Source organism: Clarias gariepinus, chromosome 9 (genome assembly GCF_024256425.1).
Source record: "Clarias gariepinus isolate MV-2021 ecotype Netherlands chromosome 9, CGAR_prim_01v2, whole genome shotgun sequence".
NCBI lineage: Eukaryota > Metazoa > Chordata > Actinopteri > Siluriformes > Clariidae > Clarias > Clarias gariepinus.
This window is the reverse complement of record NC_071108.1, coordinates 29,534,543-29,548,811: the sequence shown is the minus strand read 5'-3', so window position 1 is coordinate 29,548,811 and position 14,269 is coordinate 29,534,543. Positions and strand designations below refer to the sequence as shown.

General features: G+C 40.9%; 1 protein-coding gene across 3 annotated transcripts in view; it reads right to left on the bottom strand.

Annotated features, from left to right (window-relative positions):
* The window catches only part of pcsk5b (proprotein convertase subtilisin/kexin type 5b), a 53,627-nt gene extending 45,539 nt beyond the window's left edge, over positions 1-8,088 (bottom strand). Inside the window, exons 1-4 of one of the 3 annotated variants that reach the window (XM_053504645.1) lie at positions 7,574-8,088; positions 2,319-2,423; positions 1,969-2,112; positions 138-281 (exon numbers count right to left, since the gene is read on the bottom strand). In XM_053504645.1, coding sequence (XP_053360620.1) covers positions 138-281; positions 1,969-2,112; positions 2,319-2,423; positions 7,574-7,753 — 573 coding nt within the window. In that variant the 5' untranslated portion in view covers positions 7,754-8,088. The remainder of the gene's footprint in view (positions 1-137; positions 282-1,968; positions 2,113-2,318; positions 2,424-7,573) is intronic. The other 2 variants (XM_053504644.1, XM_053504643.1) reach the window with 2 other exon arrangements.
* Between the last annotated feature and the right edge of the window lie 6,181 nt (positions 8,089-14,269).

The following is a 14,269-nucleotide window of genomic DNA, read 5'->3' as shown; positions in this document are numbered from 1 at the left end:
GAAACTGGAGCAAGTTTTATGTGCTTAATCTGATCCGATCACTTTTAGGAAAAAAATATTAATTATATAAAAATCATATTGTTTAAAGAAAGACAATAATTGTATAGTGTAGCGCAACCCGGAACTGGACCACTCACATAGTTCTGTACGAGATCCGGGTGGTTTCGCTCGATGCCATCGTCTAAAATCGTGACGACTACGTCTTTTCCTGTATATCCCCTTTTCCAGGCGCCGACGATGTTCATGTCCGACTGACAGTTCTGATTGTTGTCGTTACAGTGCTGCCGACGCCAAAACAGAAAAATCAGCTGGTTATATTGAGGTAAGGTACAGACTTCATTATTATTTATTTATTTTAGAAAAGGGCTACGAGAGCTGTAAGGATAGAAAAAAAAAAAAATAAGAAACTAGTGCGGATAAGGGAACATGATTCATGCTCAGTTTAAGGAAATGCTTACATTACTCTAGTAAAAGTAACCTAAAAAAAAAAAAAAGCTGATGAACACATTCTTTTGGCCTTTGTTTAGAAGTCAAGTTTATTTGCTCTCAAAGTACAACTCCTAGGAATCCTGATTAGTGGTGTCCAGGTCAAAGTATTTACGTTATCTGATTTGCATTAACCATTGACAGAAAACTGCTATTGGGTTATTGTTCGGTGTCCTGATGAGGCACATACGCAACCAATAAACTCAACACGACGCTCAACAACTTGATGACTGCAACAGAACGTTTCCAATAGTCATAAAGCATTTATTTATTTATTTATTTTCAGTTAATAACTAAAACGCTGATACAAATGAATTCAATATGTAAAAATGACACAACAGGCTCAAGAGCCACCAGGGCAACGTGCCAAAGTACATCCTCCACCTTTCTGTGATCAAAGAGCAGAAGGTCAGAGGGTTGTTGTGTACAGTAATACGCCCAGCCCTTACAGCTGTGATGTGAAAATAGTGTAGAAATATTAATGCATCCATGTGTTCATACTCCACAGGATGGTAATGTGATGGAATACACAAAGGGCCATCAAGTCAAACCAGGACTTGATTGAATAAGGCAGAATAAGCATTTGGACGATGTAACTGTTTTGAATAAGACCATATATACGTGAACAACGATCCAAAAAAAAAAAAAAAAAAAAAAACGGTCGCGGAGTTGCGAAAAAGGTTCATCTGTCCGTGTGAACTGTACACACAATCATTCACAAAGACCCCTTGTACATTACAGGAACTCAGCTGAGAGTTATTGCCACATCCCCCGTGCAGTCCTGACCTCGCTCCAAGTGATTTCCACATATTCGGACCATTAAATAAGTTCTCGTGAGGCCAGTGGCTCAGACGTGAAGCCGATCATGGCTCTGGAGTACTGAGAAAACGTTCTAGTGTGATAATATCCAAGCGTTAGTGAACCCACTGGATAAGCGCATTATATTCTGCACTTTGTTATTCTGCACAATACAAAGTCCCGGTTTGACTTGAACACCGGTCGTGAAAAACATCAGGTTTCCTAAATCCAATGTCAAATGTGTCTTTAGTTAGTAGGGATGGTCACTAAGTATTTGTCACTGTTTATCTTACGATTGTAATTATATAGTCCTTTTTTTTGTACAGTAGGTGATGGACGAGTTTCCAAAAATGCCTCAGTAATCTGGGTGGCATGGACCATGTTTTTGGACTGGGAACTAACAAAAACTTTGGATTAGGTTTTTATTTGCAGAGAGAAAGCGTAAATACCTCAGTTAAATTGATCATTTTTATTTTAAGATCATTATCTGAGAAAGAAAAACAACAACAATAATCTTGGCATCCTTCAAAGCAATACACAGATGCCCAGAGCGCCGATGTCACACTGTAACGACTAATGAAAAACAGCGGGATCGGTGCAGCTACCTTTATCCACAACGTGTCCGTCGCATACTGTAGTGAAATGCTCTCTAGCTGTATTTGGCCCGTGGATTGTTATACTCACTATGTACCACATGCTACTCCATTTTGCATCGTTGAAGTAGATGGAGTCAGCCTGGGGTGCGCTGGTCTTCACTAACGCCTGGTACAAGGGTTTATAATCTCGTTTTACCCTCCTTTTAACCACCTGCTGCTCAATCCATTCCACCTAGGAGACAGCAAATTCATACCAGGTGTTAATTATTTTTACAGTTCAGATTCTGTTCTTAGAGACAATATCTGGTTCCAGGTTTTTAGCAGAAGATTACTGAGGATGATCACATAACTACACTTTTTTTTTTCGTGCGTATATGACAAGAATTCTTGTAGATCACAGTACGCCCAGGTGTGTTGTCACCATGGTGACAGCCTGACCTTTGGTTCCATGGAGATAAAGCTGTGTGTGCCACGGCTGGAGAGCGTCGACCTTTTTATCGTCCGGCTGTGGAAGAAATGGTAATAGTCCTTCAGGTCGCCGATCTATAGGAACAACAACATAAGATAAGAAGCCTGCCGTTAAGATCTTTTGGAACGCGACTGCGGCTTTATAAATTTTAGCCATTCGGATCTAAATGCACTCGATCACAACAAGCCACGACAAGAATTTTTACTCCAGTTCCCCAGTTTCCTATTTTTACATTAAACTTTAGTCTTGGAGATCCCTGCAGAGTTTCGATCTTTATTAGCTGCCTGCGAACCTGATCCATTTGATCAGCTAATTTCTAAGCATTGATTGACTAGGGCAAGGGGTATTCAGGGGAGAGAAGACTTCACACTGGGGAGGAAAATGAGTCCATATTTGTCCAAATGGCCCGATAATACACCTGCCTTTCCTCTTTCTCTTTTTATGTCCCACCAACATGTTGGCCCTCAAGTGTACCTTCAAGACCCACAGACATTCAATGCAATGGTTTGAACAAGCTACAAGCTTGAATTTACCAACCGAGCAACAGAACAGTTCAAAGCTCATTCCCTCTTATCTTGGTTTCTATGAGTCTTTCCTTAAAGTATGAGGTTTTTTTCCCTATTGTCTATTGTCGCCTGCAATGGCTGTGAAGATGTGCCGTGGACATGGTTGAATGGTTCTTCTTATCCATAGGAAGCCTCTGCTGGACTCCATTAATACATATAGGGGCCAGAGTTGGGTCTCCCTCCATTTCCTCATATCTCTGCTGAACGGGGCCTCCCGGATTACTGCGCTGCCATGACCCCTCTTTCCCATGCCTTGTTGTCTAGTTGACTAGAAGACCTGAGACTACGCCAGCAAGTTGAGGCGCTGTTTACAGCCAACCTCCTTCATTAACATGGCTGCTTACTTAAACCGCTATCTTTTGCCAGGCCGCTCAGTGATTCACATCCATTAGCATTTAACGACTAGCAGGATTGTAACTTCTTTATACAGTACTAGCTAACTTGGTGCCAAAGCCACATATCGGCTACGTGGCCACCGCTTCAGCGGGCAGCGATAATGATGGCACAGACACATGGCAACTCGCTGGAGGATACAAATGCAATTGCCATTTTCTAGAAAAAAACAAACAAAAAACTTGCTGTAAATGTCTATGGCTAAAATTATTGTTTGATAAGCAGAAAAATACACGCAAACTGAAATTATTAATCATGAAGTTAAAGGCTTAGATCTCACTAGAGAACTCAATTCTTGTCCATGAACAACCAGCACACCGTGTCTGAAACAGACTTGGAGGACACATCTAATCTGACGATGGACCAACAGTTAAACCACAATGTTATTCTAATCATGCCGAGGTCAACTCGACTCATTGTGCCATTCTCTGGCAGAGCTGGACAGTCCACTAGGTCAGGATGCGCTGTCCCACAACTCGCCACACACACCTGGGCTAATAATATTTGCATTCTTTCTGAATGGGAAGAAGACTTCTCCAAAACATCAACATGGCTTCCCTTCTTCTACTGGAGTGCCTATAAGCCCATGTAGCAGAAGCGGATCACCTGTCCATCCATCAACAGCCCATGACATATGGAAGTCTGTTCTATAAACAGAGACTTCCGCACAGGATGGTTATTTTTTGTTGACAGTTACATGCATAGCTAGCATTTTTTTGAGAGGATCTTTATCTTTAATTCTGCATTAAAGTAAAGTGATGCCTATACAGTACTTAAATGTTACCATTACCTTAAAGCAAGTAACTAAATGGAATTTAAGATGTTTTGGCTTTTAGTGCTTAATGTTAAATCACAGCCTTTTTATTAGGACTGTGGACAGCGTCCTGTCACTGTAAGGACATCTGGTTCTCACAAACGGTTAAATTCATTCACACACACACACAAGAGCATTTCAAAATTGAGGAACAACCCTTTAGGACACGAGATGGGGCCCTTAAACGTCCCACAGTAGCTTTGTAAAGGGGGTAGGGTATAAGACACGAGTGAGTGTGTCTCAGCACATACAAAAGTCTCATAAGGAAAATTTGTGATACGCGCACACACACACCAAAAATAAACAGAAATAATTAAAACTAACACTGCAGAAATACCCTTTTAAAGACATGGGAAGATGCGCTTACACCACACTTCTAAGACTTGCTTTGATGATGACTAACAGAAGTGGGACCCAGTAACCACCACCCTGTTATTTCTAGTCCCAAGTGCAATAGTCGTTATGCCTCCAGCACTGGAGGCCTACAGCAAGTTCCTACAAAAGTCTTAATCATTCATTCACACTTAATTTTATAATTGCACTCACAGGAAGTTGGCACTACAGTGAAATTATGAAATTATAGAACATGTATATGTGTTAAATTGAGAATAGTTTTTATATTGCAAATCTTGTATTGCAATGGCGTCTTTTAAAAATTCACTTTCGATTCAGTTTCTGCTGTGTGGGATGAGCAAAATATTTGCTCAATTTGTTTTATAAGAAAACAAATTTAGCAGGAGTTTTATAAGAATCAAATTTGCAATACACAATCGGGTGATCTCTGATGATTCCCGTCCCTAGTGTTAAAACCTGAGGGAAAAAAGATTCCATCTTGTCATCTTTAATGAACATACATCATGTCTACTATTTTCACTGCAGCATTTGCCTTTAGGGAGAACAATCAAGTGTCAACCTTGTAACTTAAACATCTAAATATCCATTGCTCATTTCATAGCTCATGTTAATGTCCAATCTCACTAAGAGGAACCTAACAGAGAAAAAAAGCATGAGTCTTCAGCGCTTCTTCTGTAAAACTATGTCTAGTGTACATAAGGAATGTCTTAGACTTCAGCCAAAGTTATGCGTCACAGTCTTTACCGCCTTGTACTTTGCCCCGTGGACTATTTTGCTAGAGAGAAGTGTTCTTTAACTCCAGTCCTGGAGTACAGTTTGTAATTCACCAACATCTAAATGCTAGAGATGGGGAGACAGGGGTGTAATCGATTCAGTGAATCGTGATTCTTTTGCATGGCAATTCATGTATCATCAATTTGTTTTTAAAATAAAATTTTAATTCAGAAATGCATGCATTCAAGGTGGTAAAAATGTTGCCTTTCCTCCAGAATCCTGTAGGTGGGACACTCATGTATTCCCACAGCACAGCCTTTTGTAGGGAAGTTTGTTTAGAATTGTAACAAAATCTTTTTTTTTAAACAGTAATCACGAACTGGGTTGTTTATAAAATTGCAATACAGATCGAATCAGAATCCGAGTATCGTGATAACATCGTATTGGGTGGCCCCTGACGATTCCCATCACTATTAAACACACATAGTAATTAGGCGATTAGTTGAATCGGTTGTGTTTAAGCAGAAGAATCACCAAACTGTGCTGATCCATAAACACCGGTAAAGTCAGGGCTCTTTCCTGAGATAGCTAAGATCAATATCATAATCTTTTTAATAGTGAAAGTAAGAGCATTTCAACATGTACAATGTGACAGAAACTTGCAGGACTGGGACTAAACAGCTGTGTGGCTATGAGAAAACCAATTTAACTAGTCAGGCTAGTAAAAACAAAAGGTTTCACTTTCCAAGGGAGCCTAAAAGGTGGTCTTTGGTCAAGCTAATAAAAGTCATAAAGTCTGATGAGTTCAGATTGATGGCTACGTCACGGTTAAGAAGGGAAGCGCATAAAGCGACGTTTTTAGGGGTTACTGTACAAACCTCTGGAGGCAGAGGCAGCGTTATGATCTGGGGTCAGGTTTAGGCTCAGCAACGTTAGGCAGCAGAAAAATGAAGTCAGCCGACGAGCTGAATTTACCGAATGGCCAAGTTATTTCATCTATAGATTTTTTTTCGTCATGGCACGGTTATATAAATTCAGGAAATACAAAGTCAAAAATCATCTGGCTCAAATTCCGAAAAGAGTGGTTCTGGGACAATGAGGAATCATTTTCAAAAAGATCAAAACATACAAACATAAACCAAAGACAATCCATTAACTCATTAACTTGTGATGCAAAATATGGTCAGACAACTAGAAGGCAACAAAGGGACATTGTTCTAAAATTACCATTATGCTTACACTTTTTTTTTTTTCTATCCACGTGCCATCCGGCGACAGATACTCCCCACCCTGAAGATATATCCATTGTTTCTATGGCAGTTACTTAAGGTGTCGAGTCGCCAGCTCGACACCTGATTGTCATTCAAACACCAATTAGCCTATTCTGCATGTCTTTGGACAGTGGGAGGAAACTGGAGTACCGGCAAAAACCCACCATGCTAACTTCCCCGAGGCTGGAATTGAACCACGACCCTGGAGGTGCGAGGTATCAGTGCTAACCATTAAGCCAAAGTGCTTACATTAGTTTCTCTTTATTAACTGTGTATCGAATTAAAGAAGAGAAGGGAAAAAAATTAACCACCAGAAAAATCAGGGCTTTTTTTTCCCTCAGATAGCTGAGATCAATATCACAATGACTTAGATTTGGCTTACAGTACCTCAGCGACCCCCATTTCCACATTACATCACACTGAAACATTGTAGCTTGGCAGTGATATGCACATGTGGCTTGCAAATTTCATTCAGATTAGGATTTTTTTTTTGTGCTTGTTTTTCAGGCAGGACCTATTCAAGTTTAATGTCCAAGTTCTTTTTTAAGTAAAAAAAAAAAAAAAATACAATAAACTTTAGATGTCAAATGACATCTTACATTTGCTTTAACATTGCATTGCTGGACTTGAGTTCATGAGTTTTTAATGACCTTTTTAAGTGAGTGGAGCGCTTGGGGAGCACCTGTTGGTCCAGAGATCAATAGAGTGGAAGCGTTTGGTCTGTGTGAGGTGAGAAAAAGGGGGTTTATGGGGACGGGTTGCATTTAAAAAAAAAAAAAAAAAAACATGCAGATTGGATTGCTTTAGAGTGAGAGTAAGAGTAAGAGGGAAAAAAGCACAAAGAGACAGAGAGAGAGAGGGAGAGACTGTAGAGACAGAGAGAGGGATGGATGTGGTCCAGAAATGTGTGAAACTACGAGAAACTTTTGGAAAGAGGAGCAGAAGCGTCGAGGATTTTTTTTTTTAAAGGAACGCATCGTTCACATCAAAAGAACTTCAATTAAAAAAAGTAGCAACTCGGAAAGGAAACAATCAAACAAAAAGGTGTAAACAATCACCGGTTTGATTTCACGAAACGCACTGACGTTAATGGGAAGGGAATCCGTCCTTACCTGGCCCAGGTTGCTGTAACCGTATCGGCTCGCTATCTGATCCGCCGCCTCGCTCCCACCGGCGATGCGAACCGCCCAGTGGTTGGTGTAGACGCGAGCTCGCGGACACGCGAAGCCGAAGCAGAGCGCGAGGAGGCACAGCGAGCCCCAGCGCCGCACAGCGCCGTCCAGCGCGACCATGTTGACTCCGCTCAGGAAAACAGCCGAACTTGGTGTTGCCGCAGAGCGGGAGGGATTCTCATAGAAGTGCGCGCTTTGACCTCCACATATACTCCAAAAGAGAGAGAGTCGAGGAGCTCGAGGATTCCTCCGTTCCCCTCTGTGCGTGTGTATATGTGTGTGCGTGTGTGTGTGTGTTTGTGATGTTCAGCCTCGCATCGCATCGACCGTTTAGCTGAACGCGGCGCTGCTCTCTACTCCGACCGACAGCCAAGTGTGTTTTGCGCAAATTTTGATGCTTTCAAGAAGACCGTGCCGTTAGTTCCCTCTGCCCCCCTTGATGGGTTTTTTTTTTTTTTTTTTGGGTAAAGTGGAGGTAGGGCTTATAGCGCCTCCCTCAAATAACTAGCGACACTCCGTGGAGTAGCTTAAGGGAAACGCGCCCGCGGGGTTTAGGTAGTCTCCGCAGGGTCTTAAACACACACCCGGTATCGTCCTTCTGAATAAGGCTGCCAAGCTCTACAGCTGCCTCTCAGGGTGTTAAATGAAGTAAAACTCCAGACAGAAAATTCACACTTTTGTGTATATGTGTGTGTGTGTTCACATTTGTTCACAAGTTCACTTCTCTTCCTGGTCCACTTCAGCTCCGATGTTTCCACAGGCCAGTTTCTGTTCACACTATAAATCAGGATTTCAAACTGGATCCAGAAACAGCCACACAACCAAACTCAGTCCTTTTGAAGTGGACCAAAAGAATTTTTTTTTTCAGTGGACCAAAAAGTGGACACACAGAAAATGTACTCTTTTGTGTGTGTGTGTGTGTGTGTGTGTGTGTGTGTGTGTTCACATTTCTTTATAAGTTCACTTATCTTTCTGGTCCACCTCAGCTCTAAAGTTGCCTCAGGCCAGTTTCTGTTCACACTATTAGGAGTGTCAAATAGGATCCAGAAAGAGCAATGGAACCAAAACTCAGTCTTCTTAAAGTGGACCAAAAGGTGGACTGACAGAAAATGTACTCTCTTTTTGTGTTTGTGTGTGTGTGTTTATATTGTGAGTTCATTCTCCAGTTCAGTTCTCTTTTTGGTCCACTTCAGTTCTAAGGTTTTCTCAGACCTGTTTCTGTCCACACTATACAGTAGGTCAGGGGTGTCAAACTGGATCCAGAAATCACCATAGAACCAAATTTAGTTTTGAACAGGACCAAAAAATGGACCAACAAAAAATGTATTCTTGTGTGTGTGTGTGTGTCGGGGCCATGTGCGTTCAGGCTTTCATTCCAATCAAGCAGAAGCCATGCCATTTAATTAGTTGTTCTTGGCTCTTAATAGACGATCAGGTGTAGCTTCTGCTTGGTTGGAATGAAGCCTGCACCCACATGGCCATTTCTGGATCCAGGTTGAAACCCCTGCTATAGATCATGGTTATGTCCGTTTGTTTTTGAAAGCATCCCAGGGCAAAAACATTTGATTAGCATGGAGGGCCAGTGTCCAGCACAGTTTGGCCGCTGGCCCACAGTTTGGTCATTCTTCTGCTCAAACACAGCTGATTAAACTAATCTGGGTATGTTTAAGTGTTGGTGAATTACAAACCAAGCTGTACATTGTCCCTTCAAGATTGATTTTGAACAGCCCTGGTCTACAACAAGCCTAGATGGCTAACATACAAAGGCAAAAAGCAAAGCAAACCTGAAATTTGTGTTCCCAATGCATGAGGTATAGGTTGTGTGATTTTTTAATGGCGTCTGGCGTCTAATTAATTGCCATGAGTTCATTTTGTGGGCCAAAGGGACCAAGTGTGAAAGCACTCTAACAAGTGATTTATCCAGAGTCAGCTCCTAGTGTGTGTTGTATAGTGTGTAATAACCAACAAATCCAGTCTGTTTATTAGAGTGTGTTGATCAATAAGCTGGATAAACTCTCTGACCAAAAAAGTGGCCATGTGGATTAAACAAGCAAATACTTAAAAGCCTTTGACTGGATAATTACTCCAATGATTAATATGTTTAAGCTGGTAACAATTATTTTAACCCTAACTGCTGTTTGGACTAACTTCTCATTTCTTATACAACCATGGAAGAATGATCCCATCATCATGGAAAAGATGTTACTCTGTTTCAGAAGGGCCAAATTATTGGTCTGCATCAAGAAAAAGAAAACAACTGAGAAAAATATAAAATTAATGGAATTGGGTTTAGACATGTCCAACATGTTATTAAAACCTGTAAGGATAATGCAGAACTGTCAACCTTGTGAAAGAAATGTGGTCAGGGAAAAGAAAAATAGGAATGATCATGGTTGTTTCCTTAAATGCTTGGTGAAGTTATATCATTAGAAAAGCGACAGTTCAAATCAGAGCTGGTGAAAGTAAGAGCATCTCTACATGGACAATGTGATGGAGACTCACTGGGACTATTTAGTTAGTGAGATGAGACAAAACAAAATACTTCACTTTGCTAGGGAGCATGAAAATTGGACCTTGGAGAAGTGGAGAAAGGTCAAGTGGTGTGATGAGTCCAGCCTACTTCAGACCAATGGGTGCGTCGGGGTACGAGGGGATGTAAACTCAAGGTAATGCACCAATCATGCCCACTGTACAAGCCTCTAAAAACAATGTTATGATTTGGGGTTGCTTCAGTTGGTCAGTTCTAGGTTCAGTAACGTTATGTGGAGATAAAAGAAAGTCACCTGACAACCTGAATGTACTAAATGGCTAATTTATCCCATCAGTGGAATGACTTGGCCACCACAGAGTCGCAAACTCAACCCCATTAAATGTCTTTAGATGTGCCTTTAGAAGACGTTATGGAGTAGTTCAACTGTTCCCTTATCAATACAATATCAAAGCCAAACATGTATCTGTATCTGTAGATCTGTACAAAAAAAAAAGGTTTAGCATTGCATAGGTTTGTTGAATGTATGCCATAATCAAAGTGAAAAGCAGATTTTCTTTGGCCAGAAGGTGTATGTGGGCTAAAGTTGATTTAAAAGTAAGTTTTCTTTCCTGATTGTCTTTACAGTGTTACCTCATTATGTAGTGAAGAGCTGTGCTGTGTCAGAGCTCCAGGGGATCTAGCCAATTAGGCTAGGTCAAATGCTTGTAATTGACTGGTCCATGATTTAAAGATTTTGTTAAAACTGTAATGGAATTCGTCACATGCTCTCCCGGTGTTGATGTGGGTTTCCTCTGGGTGCTTTCCTTCCACCCAAAACCATTCCAGCTGGAGTGGCCCGGAAAGATGTTTCATTGAGGTGCTGAAATCTTAAAAGGATGCATGTGTTTCATAAGTGGTGAAGACACATAGTTCAGTAATTGTGTTAACATTTATTGTGTGTTAAATAAGTTTATATACATTATAGTGAGAACATGGCAGGGCACAAGGCAGGATAAACCTCTGCTAATTTTAGCAGTTGCACCTTAACTGACATCCCAACGAGCGTGTGTTTCCTCTTGTCCAGTGTTTCCATTATCATCTCCAGATCCACCATGACCTTGATCTTGATTAAACAGCTGCTCAAGGTCATTCACTGGCCATTTTATCCGGAAATCCTCCCTTATAGGTGCTTTTTGTAGGTACAAAGGTACAGTGAAATGTCATAATTGCTGACAGAATATTTTTTTAGCACAGCAGTAAAATTTATTAAGCATAATCATATAGTAATTCGTAAACGTTTGTGTGTAAAAACACCATAAAAGCCATCTGATAGTAGCGGATCTTAGTATTAGACAAATACCACCACAGACAAGCAACAACATTTAACATAGCGTTAAAGGTTTTAAAATGATTTTAATGCTTTTAAACGTTTTTCTTCCTGACATTTACAAAGAAAAAAATTCCTTTATAAAAATAATAATTAACACCTCTGATTCAATAGCTTGTGGATGCACCTATATCAGCAATACCTTGAAGTCATAATTTCCCAGAGTTTATCATTCTCTCAAATTGTCATGGAGGAATTTTGGCCCATTCTTCTTTGCAGCATTGCTTCAGTTCATTGAGGTCTTTGGGCATTCGCTTATGCATAGTTCTCTTAAGGTCCCACCTCATCATTTCAGTTGGGTTGAGACCTGGACTTTGACCTTAATTCTTTTAGTTTTCAGCCATTCTGATGTAGATTCACTGGTGTGCATCAGATCATTGTCCTGTTGCGTTTTGCATTGTCTTGACCCAATTTTTTAGGCCTGGTATGATCAGATGATAACATTTATTATGTTCCTACACAAAAACACATAGAATTAAAAGAGGTTCTGACTTTTACACTTTTACACATGACTGTAGATGTCCAGCTTATATGAAGTACTATTGCTCGAATATTTTGACAACCAAGTTTCAATACTGCTGAACAGGATGATGCCTGAGTGGCTGAGCTGTCTGTGTGGGGTTTTATATGTTCTCCCTATGTTTACATGTGTTTTCCTCAAGTTCCTCCTACTGTCCAAAAACATGCAGGTAGGCAGATTGGCTACACCAAATTGGCTACGGGTGTGTGTGACTGTGTGAATGTGTATGGGCTTGGTGCCCTGCGATAGAACTGGTTTCCCATCAGGGGTGAATTCTCTTTCCTTGATGCCAGTGTTACTGGGATTTAACACTGCCCTGATCAGGATGAGATGGTTACTAAAGATAATTTTTTACTGCTGTCCCAAGAAACCATTAATCAAAACTGACCAGCCAACAGTAAGGCTTCTTCATGGGAAAAAAAAGTTGTAATAAATGAACTGTAGCGTGCCAGCGAATGACTAGTCACTAACTATGGGGGACGTTCAAGTCAAACCAGGAAGGTTTGGTAAAGGTGCAAAACTGATGACTTCAAGCACACTACGATGATGAGACACAGTAAAACATGTGAATGGTTCTAAAAGAAGGCTGTACGTCCATTAGTGATCATTTCAGCCGAGGTGGCTTGGAGCCCTCTACAGTCGTTCCTGTGAATATTCAGCAAGTTCAAACGCCTGATCCATCAAATTTGACGGATAAATTGACGAATAACTCGCAAAAGAGATGCATCTTTCTGTGGGAATTGTGCATGCAATCATTCTCCACCATCAATCGTGCATTAACTGAACTCAGCTTGAATTTATTTCCACATCACTCCGTACAATCCTGTAAGCCATTACCTTAAATTTTGGGGTGTTTCTGGTGCAAAGCAGAAAGGCACTGTAATCGTGGCTCGGAGGACTTCTGAAACTTCCTACCTTAATGGTATCCAAGCACTAGTGAAATGCTGAGATAAGAGCATTAGTGTAGCAGGGGATTATATAGAGAAATAAAGGCGTGAATTAAAGATCATTTTTACTCTCTGTGGTCTGTTATTTTGCACAATCAAAAGTCCCGGTTTGACATGAACACCCTTCATACTATTGTAGGCATAAGTTTTGGGTATCATCAGAAAATTTCACTTTGATTGTTTGTTTTGGTAACAGTTGCCTGGATACCCTGGACAGCAAACGTGAGTGTATCTGTACTAATTACAGCTAGTTTCTTCTAGACGAGTTTCACATGTCTTTGTAAGACAACATTAAAGGGACACCATTCAGTCGGAGAGTGTGATAGTGATTTAAAGCACTGAGGGATGGCTGAAAAACAGACACACGTAAAAACTGTGTTGCGGAATCAACTAACCCTCTCACGCAGGAAGCAAACAGTCCCATTCAGAGTGCCAGCTTGTTACCGGGTGATTGTGTGTGTGTGTGAGGGGGGGGTTCAAACCCCACGTGACAGCCCTTTACCTCGAGAGCCAAACTCCCCCCACTCCCCTCAAGTGTCTCCCTTTTGTCTATAGTATCCGAGGACAGCTAACAGTGACAGCTCAACCCCGCACACCCCCACAAGCATTCCACCGCACATTCCTACTGCCGCACCATGCGACGTCTGCAATTTTGAGAAGAATGAAAAGAAGCAATGAAGAGGGTTTTTTTTTTCCCCCTTTCAAAACACCAGCAGATCATTTTTAAATAACAGTCTAGACCACCTACAAATCCTCTGGATTTTACTTTCCTATGGAGAATCTGGCCTCCGAAAATACTTGGGGAAAATCCTTTTAAAGAGAGGCCCCCTTTTGCTCAATTAGTGTGTAGCTTTATTTAGGCATGCAGCACAGATTGCTTTCATTGACCTGTATGTGCAAGTGGGACGGGCAGCAAGAAAACAAGCTGGTGTAGACACAATAGACACTCTGTGGCCCCTCACTGTACCACAGGGTCCTCTGATCCTGGCAGGTGGAATATCCAACAAACCACAACACACAAAAGGTGCTCCCCAAAATAGTTGGCCTGATTATAATCAGGCCTGGTATATGCGTTTTTCTTTTGGCTCACACCCTTTATTTTAGTTTTATGACGTTACCGATCCCATAAAGGTTTGGGAATACACTTTTAGCATTAAAAGGCATAAGTAAAAACAATTTAAACGACAAAGTGCTCTCTACTAGTAATTCTACTAAAATTATATAATTATAATAAGTATTTTTTAACTCTTATAATTAGTATCATGGCTGCGCCAAAAGTAATGCAAAAATGGCAATAACCTTTTTATTAACT